Below are 20,414 nucleotides of genomic sequence, written 5' to 3'. Positions count from 1 at the left end.
AAATCGGAATCTCTAGCTGCAATGACAGTTCCGAATAGTACCTGCACTTGTACAGTACACAGGTTACATAAAAAAGAATCATCGTATTTGGCACTTCTATATTTCAGAAAAAAATAAACATATACGTTGAATTTTGTTATTTGATGAACGGGGAACTCGAAAAGCTTTTTTCGTATCTTTTCTAGGCGTTCGATACGCTCCCTTGAGATGCGTGACATATGTCAGTGCGGTATTCAAATTGCTCCCACACTGCAGCGAGCATGTCAAGTTACAGCTTCCGCAGCTGCTGTTATGTGATGTCTCAGTTCACTCGCTGTTGTTGGTAACAGAGGCTTATAAAGAAAGTGTTTTATACATCCTCACAAGAAATAATCACGTACCGTCAGGACTGGTGACGTTGGAGTCCAGCAATGTGAGGCCGACTGGTTTGGTCCAATGAGGCCGATCCGCCGTTCGCTAATCCTTTGACTTAAAAATTCCCGCACTTCCAGATGCCAGTGTGGAGTGGCCCATCCTGTCGGTAAATGAAGTCATTCGAATCAGTCTCAGACTGTGAGAAAAGAAAGTTCTTAAGCATATTGAGATATGTGCTTCCTGTAACACTGTTCTCGGAAAAGAAAAACGGACCGTACACCTTTTCCTGCTAAACTGCACAAACACATCAAAATTTGGAGAGTCCCTCCCGTGTTGTACAACTTCGTATGGTTGTTCCATACTCCATATTCTCACGTTGTGATGGTTCACCATTCCATTTAAATCAAATGTTGCCTTGTCACTAAACACTAAGTGTGGAAGAAAACTGTCACTCTCCATCTTGCCAAGAATGAAATTACAGAACTCCACGCTTTGTTGTTTTTAACCTTCACGAAGAGCTTGCTACATTTTATGTGATTTCACGTGTAAACATCGAGCAACACGTGCCAGACGGACATTGAGGGCATACTGAGATGTCGAGGTGCACAGTAAATGGATTTCAGTTGACTCCTTGTGATACTACGGTTGATGTGTTCAACATCTGTTTCAGACACTCACGGACTTTGATCTGTCTTTACAAAAACAACCTGTTTCTTGGAATTGTTCATGCCATCATCTAATGTACTATATTACTGACACGCACTGCACAAAATGTAGAACACAAAATGCTTTTTGTTGTTCTGACACCATTTTTATTAGAACTCAAGTGGGTGCACACTGCTGACCTAGTGGGAACCGTGTAAAACTCGAGAGTTTGCTCTTTCCAACAGTACATTGTTCACGCACACTTCTCAAATAACATAATAGTTTGATTTTTTTTAAATCTGATGATTCTTTTTGATACACCCTGTAGTACTGACTGGGCCTTGAACCGCAGCTGCTTGCAGTAGTCTGCATTTTGGTAATATCCTTATAGATAGAAAGGAGGAACATTTATAGGAATGTAATTACTATTATATCTTGCCTCTGTGGTTTTGTAAATGTTCGCTAAGTTCTTAGACGGACTTAACATTCATAAAAATTAGGAAATACAATTTTGTGATAAATTATTTGCCCAAAGATTTTTTAAAATCAACTAAAACAGTCCATCAAACAGTGAAACTCCTGGATGGAATATAACAGTATTATGAAAAGGAAGGTTGCTACTCATGCTGAGTTGTAAATAGGCACAATAAAAAGACTGTCGCAAATAACCTTTCGCCCAGCAAGGTCTTCGTCTCCAGAATGAGATTTTCAGGTTCACAGAAGAGCTTCTGTAAAGTTTGGAAGGTAGGATACGAGATACTGGCAGAAGTAAAGCTGTGAGTACCGGGCGTGAATCGTGCTTCGGTAGCTCAGTTGGTAGAGCACTTGCCCGTGAAAGGCAAAAATCCCGAGTTCGAGTCTCGGTCGGACACACAGTTTTAATCTGCCAGGAAGTTTCAAGGTCTTCGTCTGTTAGTAAAACAATCCATGTTAGGTACTGGAACCTTTCTTTAAAGAATTGTTCCATCTGGAAATTTGTCTTGATTTTATTTTTCCCTATCAGGAATAACTGAGATTGGCAATTTTTTTAAAACGGCAGATACTTGTGCCAACAGCTCTTCAATAACAAAAACTGACAAGGAATAATCAAATTATTTAAAAAAATTAGTAATGTGCACATATAAATAATCTTCCACTTGCGGAATATTTAAGATTGGGATTGTTTATTAACTGTCTTTCAGAACAGATTTGGTTTTTTGCATATAAAATCATTTAAATCAACGCTCGGTTCGTGAACTACATTTACATTTAAAGACAATTCCAACATGTTGTACAATACCCCGGTTCAAAATTATTCTTCTCAGTATGAAAAAATACATGTATGATAATTACTGGTTGGTTCTGACTGATAATACGTCCCTGTGTTTGCTTATCAGTATTCCACAAAATTACCAGCAGTACACAGCGCAATGTCTTATGAGAACCAGCCTTGGGAAGGACAAGAAATCAAGTGAGTAAAATTAAGCTTCCTCCTCTACGCACTTAAGTTTCAATGTCAAGTACAATTGTGGCTTTTGCCGTACAAATCTGTATACTATAAATACATGATTTGATTTTTTTCCACTCGTAAATGTACTTTCACATTTGAAACATGCAAAGACAGTAATTCCATGTTGTGGGCACTCTTGGAAAGGATTATGTAACCTGCTGGCTGGTAGGTGTGTCTCACAGTTTGCAGAAAGCCAGCAGCACAGGAAGGTATTTTTCTTGTGACGAAATACAGATCGTAGTACTGAGAAGCGACAAAAAGTGTTAGTATTTCTTCTCACCAGCTAAAGTACATACCACAACGTTGTAATGAAATCAGAAAGAAGTAACAAAATTGCTGCTAGGACCCTTCCCCAAACTCACATTGAAAAAGAATTGATATTCTTGCTATCTGTTCTTTTCATTGCTGATGACTCACATCGATATGACACTGTGGAATCATCATAGCCTCAGACATCCTTCTTATTTCCTCATTGCAGAGCTGCTTTTTCTCGTCATTGATACCACAAAAAATATATTTAATGGCTTCCTTAGTGGTTTCTCCACCTACCTCCGCAATAGTCTTAATTCCTGGTACTTTGGAGTAAATAATGTAATTTGTTAATCATTTCATAATGTAGCATCTTCTGTCACAGGAACCTGAGTGTATTATCGTGCAGAAAGAAGTCGATGATGTGCGACCCAGACTTCTGGAAACCACACAGGTAGGAAGGACTATTTATATCTCATTTTTAGATACAATTTTGTTGTGACAACAAGAAACCTTACTCTGATCTCTGATCATACTTCACTCTCGTGTATAGCTTGTTTAGCTCCAGCCTTAAACAGGCCAGCAAAATGAGAAGTCGTTACTTTCCTGCCGTTAAATTATACGTGCTTCACGGAGATACTGAAATACCTGAAATGTCCAACTGTGGGAAAGCTAGGTCAATGTGCGTGTTCCCAGTACTATACACGTGCCCCGTTTTATTTGTCGAATTGCCAAGCTTCACAGAATCTCGATTCGATGCCGATGTCAACTGAATCAGAACTCTGATAACTTGGAGGTACAATTGGACTTTATTAAAAGTTCACTGTGCATCAGACATTAATGTAGTATGCATCTTTAGGTTTGACACCCAGTTAAAATTATAACATTCGACCATTTAAAGAAAATGCTATTATAAAAAAATTCAGTGTATCTTGACATTATTGCTGTTTGCATCGTTGATATTCCTGGGAGCTGCACTGGGCACGGCACAGCAGTGACATCAAGCGTGGCGCTAGGCCTTCTCTCAGGAATACCTCAAGCAAATTAATATATGTAGTATAGATAGATTTAACCCTCAAAATTACTTTTCTAGTCATTTTTACCAAAACACATAAGTATGTTCACATGTTCATTTATATGTCAAGTTAGTACAGAATTTTCCTATTAATTGAATTGTTTCCTTTTTTGAAACTCTTATCAATAGAATAGTGGGAGTTGTCACAAGCACCCAACCTCTGAATGTAGATGCAAACTATCCAGCTAAAGCCTGCTCGTTTTGTTTGGGGAATCAGCATTAACATTTTACGGACCGAACCCGAGCGTAGGTCGCGCCGTGGTTTTCTCCGCATGCGAGTAATCTGTCGCTCGAAAATTGAACTGGTTGCGTACGACGATGACGTACATATGTCTCGCTACCTGTGGATGTGTTTCTGTGAACAATCTGGTAAGTGCTTAAATGTGAATTGCAGAATAGTTGTGCGATGCAAATGTACCTCTGTCTCTCTCCCTGTTCTTTTATCGTCATACGTTTCAGGATTTCAAAAATCTAATTCCACTTTTCACTGTTGTTTGATACTGTGAAGAGATAATTGTTTCTCATTGTGTGTCTATTATTACTTGCAAATTTAGAATTCCTCCTCCTGGTTTCTCACTGTTTCCTGCAGTCATACTGATCTTAGCTGAATTTGTTGAGTACGCGGACAGCTTCTCTTTCCCCTCCTGTACACTATCCTAATCCATTTGCAAGCACGAGACATCAGAGAGGCCTGGTCCATTTCTGTGATAATGGTGCTCACACGAAAATGTGGTCCTGTGGCCACAAGTAACATCAGCTCAGATTCATACAGATAGAGAGAGTACACGGCAATGTGCAGTCAGTCAGTCTTGGAGAATCAACTTAATGAAGGCTTCTGTAACAGAATACAAATGGCTGAGTCACTTGCCAGCTCTAGTACATATTTCCTGTTGGCAGTTAACAAGCAACTGCCAGAGACGTGCCTGTTTCTACATCTGAGTCTACATCCGTACTCTGGAAGCCACTGTTCAATCTGTGGCCTACAGTACCCTGTACCATTACTAGTGTAGTGTTTCCTTTCCTCGGGGTTCTGCCGTGAAAATACAAAATAGAAAATCTGATTGCGTTTTCAATTTTGATGGAATAAGTTACGGATAGGGCAAACTTCGTATTATTGATTGAGATAGTGCTGTAATTTGACCTTGCACGACATACCGGGTCAGCAACACTACAAAAAGCAACTGTATGGAAATAGCATCAGAAACTAATTGAAATTTACCTTATAATCGTGCTAGAAATGCAGTACTAATTACAATATAGTTTTCCTGGCTGTCCTCCTAATTCTCTTGTAGGACGACCCGTCTTTTACTTTCTCCATCCGTTGAAAACTTCTTCAAGTTGTCACTGTCAGGTACAATTTACAAATTTGGCGATAACCATTTCGAATCACTATTGAAACAACTTCGTTTCATAATATAATTTTAATTTACACCCAAAAGCATATTTAACACAGTGCCGAAAAGTACATGTCTTTCGTACGTAGACAAGAGGGAGAGAGTAATCAATTAACTGTTAAAAACAAAACCTACTAAAAAAAAAAAGATGAAAATTATTTATAACAATCGGTCGCTGGCGCAGTGCTCTTCCACATGTGCGATCGTAAATCATATCTTTGTATTGGCGGAGGCTCGATAGTCAAAGTACCGTTACACTAGTCGTTTCCTTTCCTGTTCCACTCGCAAATAGAGTGAGGGAAAAACAACTGTCTATAGGTCTCCACATGAGCCCTAATTTCTTGTATCTTATCTTCGAGGTCCTTACACGCAACATGTTGGTGGCAGTAGAATTGCTTCGCAGTCAGCTTCAATTGCCAGTTCTCTGTATTTTCTCAATAGTGCTTCTCGAAAAGAACACCACCTTCCTTCCAGGAATTCGCATTTGAGTTCGCGAAGCATCACCATAACACTTCTGCCCGCCTCTGATCACTTTAGTGTTTTCCTTCAATCCCACCTGGTACGAATCCAAAACATTTGAGCTTCACTCGAGACTAGGTCGCACCAGTGTCCTGTATGCAGTCTCCTTTACAGGTGAACCACTCTTTCCTAAAATTCTCCCAATAATTTCACCTTCGCTATCACAGTTCTCACACGCTCATGCCACCTCATTCGTATCGCTCTGCATCGTTACGCCCAGATATTTTTATGACTTGACTGCGTCGAGCAGGACATTAATAATACTGCATCCAAACATTTGCAGGTTTGTTCTTCCTACTCGTTTGCATTAACTTACTTTTGTCCACACTTCGGGCAAGCTGCCATTCATCACACCAACGGGAAATTTTGTCTCGTATCTCCCTTCACTCACTCAACTTGGACACCTTACCGTACACTACGGCATCGTCAGCAGACCACCACAGACTGCTGCCCACCCTGTCTGCCAAATCATTAATGCTTATAGAGAATGTTAGCTGTCCTATCACACTTCCCTGGGACACTCCTGGCAATACTCTTGCCACTGTTGAACACTTGCTGTTGGGGACAGTATACTGGGTTGTATGATTTTACAAGTCTTTGAACCACTCGCACGTCTGTGAACTTATTCTGTACGTTTGCACCTTCGTTAACAGCCCGCAGTGGGGCACCTTGTCAAATGCTTTTCGGAAATCTGGGAATATAGAATCTGCATTTTGCCTGTCGTCCATAGTTCTCAGTATATGTTGTGAGAAAAGGGTAAGCTGAGTTTTGCACGGGTGATGCTTTCTAAAACCGTGTTGATACGTGGACGTAAATTTCTCAGTCTCAAAAAAGTTTCTTATATTCGAACTGAGATTATGTTCAAAAATTCTGCATCAAACAGAAGCTAGGGATATTGGTCTGTAATTTTGTGGGTCCATTCTTTTATCTTTCTTGACGAACTTTTCCAGTGACTTGGGCCTTTGTGTCGGGTGAGAGATTCATGATAAATGCAAACTGAGTAAGGGGTCAGTGCCCTAGAGTACTCTTCGTAAAACCGAATTAGGATTCCAGTGAACCTGGTGATTTATTGGTTTTCAAATTTTTCGGTTGCTTCTCTACGTCAGATATGCTTATCACAATGTCGCCCGTACGGGAGTCTGATGGTCAAACGACAGTATGCTTGTATGGTTCACCTGTATGAATAATTTCTCGAACGGGAAATTTAAAACATTGGCTATTGTTTTGCTATCTTCAACTGCCACGCCAAAGTGGTCAGCGAGGGACTGAACGGAAACCCTAGACCTGCTTATCAGTTTTATGTAACACCAGAATTTTCTCGGGTTCTCTGGCAGATGTTTTGCTAAAGTGTGATGGTGATAGTCGTCGTATGCTTTGTGCATAGATCTTCCCGCAGATGCACGAATCTCTACTAACCTTCATTTGTCATCATTTGTGCGTTCCCTTTTGAACCGAGAGTGTAACAGCCTCTGCTTCTTCAGTATCGTACGAATTTCGTTATTAAAACGTGACAGGTCTCTACCATTCTTTATCCTCTTACTAAATGCAGACTGGCAATGGCAAGGAAAGCGTTTCTGAAGAAGAGAAATTTGTTAACATCCAGTATAGATTTAAGCGCCAGGAAGCCTTTTCTGAAAGCCATGTATGGAAGTGAAATCTCGACGATAAATAGTTTAGACAAAAAGAGAATAGAAGCTTTCGAAATTTAAGGCTACAGAAGAATGCTGAAGATTAGATGGGTAGATCACATAACTAATGAGGAGGTATTGGAAAAAATTGGAGAGAACAGGAGTTTGTGGCACAATTTGACTAGAAGAAGGGATCGCGTGGTAGGACCTGTTTTGAGGCATAAAGGGATCACCACTTTTGTATTGGAGGGCAGCGTGGAGGGTAAAAATCGTAGAGGGAGACCAAGGGATGAATACACTAAAAAGATTCAGAAGGATGTAGGTTGCAGTAAGTACTGGGAGATGAAGAATCTCGCACAGGATGGAGTAACATGGAGATCTGCATCAAACCAGTCTCCAGATTGAAGACCACAACAACATCCATTTACTAGGCGTATAACTCACGAGACCACGATTTACAACCTGCTTAAACTTTGCCCGTAATTCCTCTACATCTATCATACTGGTATTACGTGACACGAGTTCACTGTCTTAAGTGAGGTGCTAATAATGGCTTATCCGCTTTATCTGCCAAAAACACTCACCTAGCCTTCTCGACTGATTTATTAGCTTTCATAATTACAGTCACTGTAATGATAACAGAATCAATGTGTCGATAAGATCTGGCACTACAAATATGTAGTTACAAGGTTTAAGAGATTAGGTCTGAGATATTTCAATTGTGTGTGGTCACAGAAACAGCTGCTTAAGGCTATTTTCAGAAAACGTGTTCGAAAGTACTTCGCAAGATTGTCTGTGTGTACACTCCCAGAACGAATCGAAAGACCTCTTCGTCTATACTCGGTAGGCCGAAGTCGTCTCCAACTAGTATTGCGCGATCTGAGATTTTACACGCTACTGGGCGTAGACTTTCTTAGAATGACTCTAGAACTCTCAAAGTGGAATTGGTTAGCTGGTAAAGACATCCAACAATTCACTTGATTCCACCTGGACCTGTTATATGTGATGAGATAATTTCACTGTCACACTTAACTTTGGCCTCAACATTGACAATATTTTTGTCAACTACAGTGAACACTTCACCTCTGTGGCTTGTAATCTGTCTTTCTGATATATGTCCCACGACTTTCTAAATATCCCAGAGGTTTTTACTTTAGGTTTCGGCCAACTCTCGGTCTCGAGTAATTTGAGCGCTAAAAGTTACCTGGAGGGCAGTAAATTTGAGAACTTTGCTACTAATACTTTGAAAAGTTGCAAATGAAATTTTCATAGTTGAAGTGTCTTTAATCTGAATGTGATCTGACTTCCCTTTTTGCATAACATCTGGTGACAGTCTGACGAACAGTCTCAAACTATCGCCCTGCCCCGTGTGCTCTCGACAAGTACTGTGCCACCGGAGCAGCTGCTTCCTCTGTGCGGTGCACCCTCGACCTGTAGGTGGGAATCTTACAGACCTCCAGCTGATAATGCGGGTCTCGAAATCTGTAGTCGAGACTCTCGCAGAGTCGACGAAGCCTCCGGCCGAGACCCTCCGCTCGGCTCCGAACAGGGGACCCCTGTCGGCTCTCGGAACGGTGCTACAAACTGCGAGCTCCGCTCGCACCCCGTGTGCGAGGCCGGCGGTCTTCGCCACCTCTGCCAGCCAGACGTAAGAACTGAGGACGGCCTCAGAACCCACGCCACAGAACTTTCGGCACTGACGCGAGCCACAACTCGCAGACGACAGAGTTCTGCGCGCTCGATACCAGCAGGCGGGGCCCCCTTCACGTCTCGGACGAGGCCCGCCGGTGGCCGTAACTAGTGTACACTTACTTTCTTTCCGGACCTTAATGCTGTCTTCATGTGGGACACCGTAAAGCAGCCGACATCAGAGCTCCCGGTAACTAGCAGCCCCCCAACCCCCCGGCCACGTGTTCACTGACAGTGCGGGTCGGTCAGCCTTCTGCCGCTCGCCCTGCCGTGAGGGCAGATCCACTGCATCCGGGTCACTAGCGGGTACCTCGGCAGCAGGGTTCCGGACAAAACAACTGGCACCTCCGGTGTCCCATGTGACGTGCCAGATTCTCTGACACTGCCGAGCTGCGAGGCAGCAGACTGAAGGTGGCCGACTGTAGCCAAAAGTGCATTCGGCTGTTCGCGAACTGCGGCCAGCTCCTCCCGAGTCTGCGCACGGTGCGGCAAGCGTGCTGTCTGTCCTAGCGAGACTAACTGAAGGAGTGAACTGTAGAACCGGACAGAAACCTAGATACGAGGGTCGTTTTTAAAGTTCTCGTAACAGAACAGAAAAATAGTACTTACATCACTGAAACTTGTTTCTTTATTTTTCAGTGTATTCTCCTTGTAGATTTATGTGCTCAGTCCGATGATGTTCCGATTCCTTGATCCCGTCTCGAAAAAGTGTTTCCTCCAGGCCTGCAAAATAGTCGTCAACTTGGACTATCAATTCTTCGTTCGAATTGAATCTTTTTCCACCGAGAAAAATTTTCAGTTTCGGCAACAGATGGAAATCTGATAGTCTTATAGACAGGTGTGGCAATAATTCGTACCTCAGTTCATGTAATTTTGCCTCGGCGACGGCACGTGTGTGTGGGCGCGCATTGTCTCGATGGAAGGTGACTTTCTATCTTGCTGAACCTGGCCATTTTTCACAGGTCTTCTGTTGCAACTTGCCTCTGAGGTTAGCGTACTATTCTTCAGTAATCGTTTGCCCAGTGGGGAGACAATCTACAAACAGAATCCCCTTCGCAGCCCAGGACACTGGTGCCGTGACCTTTCCCGCCAAAGAAATTGTCTCTAATTTCTTTCATGACAGAGAGCACGTTTCCACTGCTTTGACTGTTGTTTTGTCTCTGGGGCATAGTAGTCCACCCAAGTTTCTTACGTGGTCACAAACCGGCACAAAAAATCTTATATGTTTCTCCTGAAACAAACCAAACATTGTTCTGATATGTCCATACTCGCGTGTTTTTGATCCGGCGTCAACAGTCGTGGCACCCGTCTTACAGATAATTTTTTCATTTCTAATTCTTCAGTTAAAATGTGATATACCCTTCCAGTTGACATCTGGAAAGTGTGAGCAACTTCACTTACTTTCAATCGGTGATCCTCCGTGACCATTTTGTGCACTTTTGCAATAATTTCTGGAGCAGTGACACATCTCGGCCGACCACTGTGCGGATCGTCTTCTGAGCTCTCTCGACCAAATTTGAATTTGTTTATCCACTTAGCAACAGTTGAATATGAAGGAGCAGAGTGCTCCAGTGCATTCTGAAAATCGGTGCGAATGTCATGACGAAGTACTTAAATCTCTGATCGAATCGCGATTTTTTTTTTCCCCCCCATCTTCGCAAATCTCTACACAGAAACAACAGAGTCACGTGACGAGCACAGCTCTCTTCCGAGAGCACGGATGTGGTGTGTGTTTACAGGCAACAGTCTGATAAATATCACATGAACAACTTGTTGCGCTAGTGTTGACCTCGCGTGGTGATTCCGAGAACTTTTCAAACCATCCTTGTATGCACTTGCTTCCCTCACCACTGGACACTGATGCTTTAAGGGGACCAGGACATCATGAGGACCCAAAAAATGGAAGTTTATGTAATAAAATTTGTGATTCTTCTTAGTTCTAAAATTATATACTTTAAATATAGTATATTACCTCATCATTTTTAGGTTTAAATGCCTTTCTAAAGCAGATTCAGCCCATCAATGTCTAATTGTCCCATTCCTGTCAAACACAAAACCTTGCCTAAAATGTCTCTTTTATTTAATTTTGGCGCCGCTATTTCCATAGCAACTCATTTGTGTAATATCCTTGAAGGACATATCGACTGTACTATGAGCAGGGATTTATCGCAGTTGATCTTTCTATTGGCAAAGGTAATATCCTTGAAGGACATATCGACTGTACTATGAGCAGGGATTTATCGCAGTTGATCTTTCTATTGGCAAAGGTAGATTACTCGAGTTTATTTGCATTTCTTACTTAACTGTATATTTCACCATTTCATATACTAAAATGTCAAAAATGAATGAGTTCAATTTCAGTCCAAAATTTACGGTAATCACCACGAGTATGTCATTGGAAAATGTAAAAATGAAGAAATTGCTACACTGCAGCAGAGCTTGCCGGGCAGTGCTTCAGAACGCAAATTGCAACATCTTATTGAAAATGAACATGAGGTTGGTGTTGTCAGAGATGAAAATAAAGGTTACATTTTAATTAGTAAGTGCAAGTTTTCAGAATTACTTTTGTCTGTTACTAAACGTTAACACTGTAAGTTAAAAATCCCTTATCTTTGGTGCGGATCTAAGAGAAGAGGCCTGTTCAACAAAATTGTAGTGGAATGTCAAGTGTGTGACGTAATGAAATGTATGATGTCATCTCCAATAACATGCAACGTGAAGTGAATATTCTCCTTGCTTATGCCACGAGGTATATTGGGAAGGGGAGTGAAGCAGCCCAGATGTTCTGTGCTACCACGGATCTCCCACCGCCACCTGTTAAATTTGAGAGGTATTATAAACGTTTGCGTAATGCCATAACAGAAGTCAGCGAAGCATGTGTACAGAGGCCAGTGAAAGAAACTGTAGATATTTGTGAATATACTGATATTGTTGCTGTGTTGGATGGTTCCTGGTAGAAGAGAGGCCATACATCGCAGGATGGAGTCGTCACAATTGTCCTTGTATATACGGGCAAGGTGCTGGACTATAAATGTCTGACAGAACTCTTCCAAGGCTGTGCCAGTAAGGTAAATGAACACAAATGTGACAAAAACTTCAAAAGTTTCTGTGGTGGTATGGAAAGCAAGGGGCAGTGTGTATTTTTAGTAGGTCAGTTGTTAGATGTGGTGTGTGAGGAAATTTTGCAAGGACGTGGAGGGGGGGGGGGGGGGACTTCTCTCATGACAGTGCAATTGGTGGATGAAGCAGGCAGAAACATGAAATCAGAAACTGAAAAGATCACAGAGTATTATGGTCTGACAAGCTGGAGAGGCAGCAAAAATGTTAGCGAGATGAAGAAAGTGATTTGGGCAACTTTGTTTCACAGAATATCCACCGGCGAGCATTCACAGCATGACCTCTTCCCAAAAGGAAACACTTTGTGGCGCAAGTATTGTAAGTGTGAAGCAAACGGACAAAAATCGTACACCTGCATACGCCATGCCAGAAACTGTTAATGGTAGAACTAGAATCAATATATCTAGATCTTTCAGGTCCTACGCTCTTGGAAAAATTCCTACATGGCAAAACACAGAAAGCTTCAGTAGTTGCATTTGGGAATGCTTGCCAGAAACTTTTTGTTAGCATGTCATAATACATTTTAATGATAGAATAACAAGCAGGTTAAAAACCACGAGCAGACCAGGCATCAGAGCTGGGGACAATACGAAAAGCAGGCTACTATGAGTGGACAGGCAGCATGTCGCTGAAGCTGAAAAAGCTGCTCAAAGTGTGACAGAGGAGCCCAGAATAACAAGGAAAACTAAAGAAGATGATCGACAAGATTACAGAGCTGGAATGTTTGGACACATTATCATTGAGAAGAAAATGACATGTGAAACAAATACTAACAAAGAGATAGAGGGACTGGCCAGTACTTAGCTCAGTACAGATGATAGATACACAAAACAGAACAGATAGTTTACGTTCCTAGCTTTCGGAACTTTGTTCCTTCATCAGGAAGGAGAGAGGGGAAAGAAAGGGAAGAAGGGAAAGTGGATCCAGTTACTCACAACCCAGGTTATGAAGCAACAGGGAAAGGTAAACAGGGATGGTAGCAAGGATGGAGGCATGATTGTCAGAGGGAAGTCAGAGATATTCTACTGTAAGTACTGTGCCAGCTTCAAACCAAAGAGGATGCATACAGAGGTAAAGAGGTATATAGCATAAAGATAAACACAAGTGTATAGGATGAAAAGATGCGTGAATGGCTAAAGAGGAAAGGGAAAGAGGAGAAGACTGAAGAGTAAATGGGAGTGAGGTTGTTTAATGTAGGTTCAGTCCAGGGGGATGGCGGGATGAAAGGATGTGTTGGAATGCAAGTTCCCATCTCCGCAGTTCCGAGGGACTGGTGTTGGGTGGGAGAAGCCAAATGGCACATACGGTGTAGCAGGTTCCTTGGTCCCTAGAATTATGCTGGAGGGCATGCTCCGCTACTGGGTATTGGACATCTCCTAGGCGGACAGTTCGTCTGTGTCTGTTCATGCGCTCAGCCAGTTTAGTTGTCATACCGATGTAAAAGGCTGTGCAGTGCAGGCATGTCAGCAGATAAATGACATGCATAGCTACAGTTTCAGTTTCCTGTAATCATTGTTTTTGCATACTTAGGTATCGTTATCTTGTCGGATACAAAAACAAAATTTTGCACGAATAATAATTTAGTACATGCTTACACAGTAAACCACATTATACAACATTCCATTAAATATTTTAAGCTGGAGCATATCATATGTTCTTAAATTATTAGAAGAAACATTGAGTTTTTAAAAGCAATGGAAAACCCAGGGTGGAATGTGACAGTATTATGAAAAGGATAGTCGGTACTCACCATACAGCAGAGATACCGAGTTGCTGAAAGGCACAACAAAAAGACTGTTGGAAAGTTAGCTTTCAGCCAACAAGACCTTTCACACACACACACACACACACACACACACACACACACACAATGACCACAGTCTATGGCAGCTAGAGCCACACCGGCTCCAAATTTCTTTCACGTGTAGGTTACAATATCCTATTAACAGTAGTTCGGAACAGCCATTCTTTCCAATATCTATCAATGTTTTTAAGTTACTACATTTCAAAATGCTAGTAAGAACTACAGGCCATGAGGTCCAGATCCTCTTAGTGAGCTGTTCATAAAAAAATTAAAACTGCAGTACAGATTGCCTGAATTTACACTTGCAGTTACAGAACGTGTTATGAAGCCTCTGAAATACAAAAATATGCACAAAATTTAAGAAATATGCTACTATTAAAACACAAAAATAGCTAAATATTTAACTTGCTGCTTTGGAGTTGTAAACAGGTGACAGCAGAGGGCCCGATTGACTGTCCCTGTCACCACCCTTTTGAGTCACAGCTGCTGAAAGTGGAACTTGTAGACACACACACACTAATAGTAGTTGAGGAATGTCCTATCTTTAAAGAAATAGCAATTTTTCTTTATTGGGTCATTTACTGATGACACTGGCCAACAATGAAAATGTTTTGGGCTCAAAAATAGTTAGTTCTTATGTACGTCCATCTGCTGAATTAAAAAACAACCATCAAATGAAAGATTAGCTCTTGCTTTTGAGATAAAGTGACATTTCATTTTTATAGTCAACATTTTCAGTTTTTGGGGAATTTGTTATCGGAGTTGGCAGACCTGTCCAATAACAAAACACAAATGACATTAAGCTGTTTGTAAGTCATAAACATAGGTAGTGGTGCTGTGGATGTGTGTTTCATACCGTTTCTGCCGTAATTAAAGCAGAATTCCTGGTTTGAGAGTGCTTTTGTAGTGTAAAATTTGTAAAAATGCCACGAAAATCTGCAAATAAGGGGAATAATTTTTGTTACATTTGTGGCAAAATGACATTGTCACCAAAATGCAAGATGATGCCTCTTGTGAAGATTGCCTACCAGCGTTATCTCGGTATGGAAGTAGGGGACCAGGATAGGTCTTGGGCCCCACGTGTATGTTGCAACACAGTGTTCAATTACACTGCGAGAATGACTGAAAAATAAGAAATTTCCTTTGGCTTTTCTGTGCCTGTGGAGTGACGGGAGGCTACAAACCATACAGATGACTGCTATTTCTGCTTGACTCCACTTATAAAGGCAGTATTGTGTATGAAGAAAAGAAGAGTAGATCAGTACCTGAATCTTCGATCTGCTAATCGACCCATTCCGCATCCAGATAGTTAACTAGTTCCTACTCCACTTGAAAATTTTCTCCACATGAAAATTGTGTATTTGAAATAGAAAATAAAGACAGTGTGTGGAACAAAAAGAAGAAGAAGAATAAGAATAAGAACCAAACAAGCCTTTGACATCCCATGACCCTGATTTTGAGGGAAAAGATGATAAATCGCACAGAGTGAGTCAAGTGGAATTGAGTGATCTCATTAGAGACCTTGACCTGTTGAAGGAAAAGGCAGAAATTCTTGGGTCTTGACTACAGCAGTGGAATCTTCTTGAAAGTGATGTCACAGTCTCACAGTATAGAAAATGTCACATGGAACTGCTTCCCTTTTTAGAGAAGAGAAACTATCTTGTTATCGGCTGCCACATTAATGACTTGATGAAATCTTTGAATTTGAATCGTGATCCAACTGAATGGAGGCTGTTCATAGACTCCCCAAAGCTTAGTTTGAACGCTGCATTACTTCACAGTGGGAGCGGTTTTCCTTCTATTCCTGTTGGTCATGCTGTTTACCTGAAGGTGATGTATCCAAATATGACAGCCATGTCGGACTCAATCAAATATCAGGAACGCAAATGGTTAATCTGTGATGATTTAAAAGTCATTACCATACTCCTAGGACTGCCGCTGGGGTACACAAAACATTGCTGCTTCTTATGTATGTGGGACAGTTGTTGTTGTTGTGGTCTTCAGTCCGGAGACTGGTTTGATGCAGCTCTCCATGCTACTCTATCCTGTGCAAGCTTCTTCATCTCCCAGTACCTACAGCAATGTACATCCTTCCGAATCTGCTTAGTGTATACATCTCTTGGTCTCCCTCTATGATTTTTACCCTCCACGCTGCCCTCCAATATTAAATTTGTGATCCCTTGATGCCTCAGAACATGTCCTACCAACCGGTCCCTTCTTCTTGTCAAGTTGTGCCACAAACTTCTCTTCTCCCCAATCCGATTCAATACTTCCTCATTAGTTATGTGATCTTCCCATCTAATCTTCAGCATTCTTCTGTAGCACCACATTTCGAAAGCTTCTATTCTCTTCTTGTCCAAACTATTTAACGTAAATGTTTCACTTCACCATATATGGCTACACTCCATACAAATACTTTCTGAAACGACTTCCTGACACTAAAATCTATACTCGATGTTAACAAATTTCTCTTCTTCAGAAACGCTTTCCTTTCCATTGCCAGTCTACATTTTATATCCTCTCTACTTCGACCATCATCAGTTATTTTGCTCCCCAAATAGCACAACTCCTTTACTACTTTAAGTGTCTCATTTCCTAATCTAATTCCCTCAGCATCACCTGACTTAATTCGACTGCATTCCATTATCCTCGTTTTGCTTTTGTTGATGTTCATCTTATATCCTCCTGTCAAGACACTGTCCATTCCATTCAACTGCTCTTCCAAGTTCTTTGCTGTCTCTGACAGAATTACAATGTCATCGGCGAACCTCAAAGTTTTTATTTCTTCTCCATGGATTTTAATACCTATTCCGAATTTTTCTTTTGTTTCCTTTACTGTTTGCTCAATATACAGATTGAATAACATCGGGGAGAGGCTACAAACCTGTCTCATTTCCTTCCCAACTACTACTTCCGTTTCATGCCCCTTGACTCTTATAACTGCCATCTGGTTTCTGTACAAATTGTAAATAGCCTTTGGCTCCCTGTATTTTACCCCTCTCACTTTTAGAATTTGAAAGAGAGTATTCCAGTCAACATTGTCAAAAGCTTTCTCCAAGTCTACAAATGCTAGAAACGTAGGTTTGCCTTTCCTTAATCTTTCTTCTAAGATAAGTCGTAAGGTCAGTATTGCCTCACATGTTCCAGTATTTCTACGGAATCCAAACTGATCTTTCCCAAGGTCGGCTTCTACTAGTTTTTCCATTCGTCTGTAAAGAATTCGTGTTAGTATTTTGCAGCTATGGCTTATTAAACTGATTGTTCGATAATTTTCACATCTGCTCGGTAATTTTCACATCTGTCAGTAGGGACAGTAGGGATAGGAAATAACATTATATTAAAGCAGACTGGCCTGCAAGAAATCTTAACCCTAGCGAGAAAAATGTCCTTGCCGAGCCTGACGTGGACGCAAAGGTTGTTGTTCTCCTACCCCTGCACATCGAGCTGGGCTTGAAAAAAATTTTTATCAAATGTATGAACCAAGAAGGATTGGCCTTTAAGTACATAATAGAGAAATTTCCAAAATTAAGTGATGCAAAAGTTAAGGCAGGTATTTTTATCGGGCCACAAAATTGAGAACTTGCAAAGGATCCTACAGTTGACCGAGTTTTGGAGGGGGAAGAAAAGGAAGCTTGGGAAGCCTTCAAGGGGTTTTTAGGCAACAAAAGAGATGATAACTGCACTCAGTTTGTGCTCTAGCAAAAATACCACAACCTTGAATGTAACATGTCCCTTAAAATCCATTTTTGCCACTCCCATCTAGACTTTTTCCCTCCTAGTTGTAAAACTTGTCATTGATGAACGTGGAGAAAGATTCCATAAGGACATTTCTGTTAGGAAACAAAGATATCTGGGCTGTTTGAACGAAGCAGTGCATGTGGATTACTGTCTGTCTTTGTTTAGGGATGCTACAGAACTCTGTTACGAGAGGTGAACTAAAAAACGATGGCCTCGTGCAGCCCCTACACAATTCTCTTCAGACCCAACCATCTGCAAAGTATTCTGCCAGCAATTTAGAACTGTTAAAATGTATCTTTTTCTCTTAATCCATTAACCCTAGGACACCCAAGCCTTTTTTCTAACTTGGTTGCCTAAGGGGGGGGGGGGGGGGGGGGGGGTTTAATAAGTTTACTGGCGAAAAATTACAACTTTCAAAATGGTTTATGTATTTTAATTAAGGCATTGGTTTATAAATATTGTTAATTGTTATAAATATTGGATTGAGTGAATAAAAAATTGACATATTGCAATACAAAATACAGATGTGTTCATATACAATAGACTACTCTTAATCCTCAACTTCAAGGCGAGATACACACTTCACAATTTTTTTCTGAATGTGTGTTACACACATGTTTATGACACTGTCCACAATACTGTTTTGGTTTACTTAGATTGTTGTACTTGTGCTTCTTTGTTTTAGCTTTTCTTACACAAATTTGCCACCGACCTTTCCCTGCAGGAGCCTGACGTGCTTCTGTTGTCACTTCTTTGATTTCCTTTTGTACAATAGTCTCCATTGATTGAACAATTTGGTTAGATAACCCTCTTGCATTGGCACTTCTTTCTTCTACCTGCAATTTCACTAGTTCCATCCCAGCTCGCAGAAGATAAAGTTTGTGATTGTTGTGCTTCTTTTCATTCCATCTTAGATGTTGCTGGATGTATATGGTGGTTGCATTGGTAGCACAAGTGTCAATGAGAGAGTAAAATACAGATAGAGGCCATCTCTTTGTTCCCCTCTTGCAGGTGTACATACGCGCCATTCGATCAATGGTATCAATTCCACCTTTAGTGGAATTATAATATGCATTTATCTTGGCTTTATTCTTCTCTCCTCCAACAGTGACTTTATCTTGGTGCACTGTTGCCAAACATCAGTAAGTTCTTACTTGGTTTCGTTTTTGCTGTGTAGGAGACCAAAGTCACTGGAGGCCTACGTGTTGGGAACTGCACTAACTCACTGCAAGTTTACAAGATAAATAACAGCTGAAGGACATCAACAATCACTTCCTCTGAAAGTAAACTGATCGTTGTGAATATCAAGAATACCAACCAACAAGAAACTAACTTTCATTGTTGTAGAAATATGAAATCCTACTACGGGAAATTTTCTATAGCATGGAAGCCTAATGGGGGGGGAGGGGGGGGGGTTGTTGGACCCATAATAAGTTTATTTATTTTTTCTTTCAAAGCAGGAATTTTCTATAAAATATATTGACACTAACATTTCATAAAATAGCCAACAAACAATAACTCAAAGGGAATATGTAGTATGAAAGTTACTTGGGCAAAAGCAGGGGACATAAAAAAATTGTGGGTTTAACGAACTCTCCACCCCCCCCCCCCCACCCCCCCCCCCCACCAGGCGTCGTAGGGATAGCAAGAAATACCTGCACCTAGTGTGTATCGTGGAAACTAGAGCTAAGGAAAGTTTTTCATTGTCACACTCATTTTTCTTAGCCCAAAATTAGTAACTCTTTGATATGGTTTTGTGCAATACAGTGATTTTTCTTGTCGGCAGGTTCACGAGAATGGGGCTCGGCAGAAGCCGGCACGTAACCCGGGAGGAGGAGCTGAGGAGGAGGAGGAGATGATTCTCGGCCTGGAGCCGGAGATTGATTGGGTGAGAGCAACTCAGTAATTCTCCTCTTAAAGCCGTCCACTGGCAGTTATGTCTGACGTGGGATGGGGGCGATTTTCCTAAAGAAGGTCGTAAATACAAAAGAAACAGTCTCGTCTTTCAAGTTTATGAGAATTTTCAATTACTCCAGTGTAGTGCCAAACACGATAATTTTCAATTCTTCACGATTTCTGCAAGCCGTCGAGTAATTAACCGTAAAGTTCCCTTGTGAAATCTAAAATGTTACAGAAAATCTCTCAAATACTAAACTGAGGCACACAGTCGAGAAATGTTTGACGCGAATAAAAATGAAACTCGTCTGCAGTAGGAATGGCGATTGCCGCTGAAGCAACTGATTTGTAATTGTCTTAAATGCCAGTTTAACCGGACCATTAAAAGTGCTCGTAATAACCAGTTACCAAAATAACCAATTTTTGCTATTATATTCCTATTATTTCCTGTATTAAATATGGAAACAGAACAGTGTTTGAACATTTTTTCTCCCTCGGTTTTAGGGTACATAGAATCAAAATATTCAATTAAACAGACAAATAAAACAAAAGTTATTCCGTCCAACGTCGGATGCTTTTCTCGGAGAGTGGAAAGTGGTTGACTACTACAAAAAATCTCACGTATTCTCCTATTGATTCTAACTTTTTAGAACTCTACTCAAAACTCATTTAATCTGGGATCATACCACAATTTGGACATTGCGAATAGTCACTTCTGAGATTGGAAACTGAGGTTTGAGAACTGTATTTTTCGTGTTAATTTGTCCATTCTCAAGGGCTGCAGGCAGACAAACACATTATATAGACGCAGGCAGCA

At 41.0% G+C, this 20,414-nt stretch overlaps 1 protein-coding gene across 2 annotated transcripts in view; it reads left to right on the top strand.

The window, feature by feature from the left end:
* Positions 1-20,414, top strand: part of LOC126295421 (zinc finger protein 436-like) — a 204,318-nt gene that overhangs the window by 141,490 nt on the left and 42,414 nt on the right. For both annotated transcript variants that reach the window (XM_049987898.1, XM_049987899.1), the window contains 2 exons: positions 3,123-3,191; positions 19,488-19,589. In XM_049987898.1, coding sequence (XP_049843855.1) covers positions 3,123-3,191; positions 19,488-19,589 — 171 coding nt within the window. The remainder of the gene's footprint in view (positions 1-3,122; positions 3,192-19,487; positions 19,590-20,414) is intronic.

The sequence above is a fragment of the Schistocerca gregaria genome, chromosome 11 (genome assembly GCF_023897955.1).
Source record: "Schistocerca gregaria isolate iqSchGreg1 chromosome 11, iqSchGreg1.2, whole genome shotgun sequence".
Classification (NCBI taxonomy): Eukaryota; Metazoa; Arthropoda; class Insecta; order Orthoptera; family Acrididae; genus Schistocerca; species Schistocerca gregaria.
Note: the sequence above shows the minus strand (reverse complement) of the source record. Positions and strands in the feature narration are given on the sequence as shown.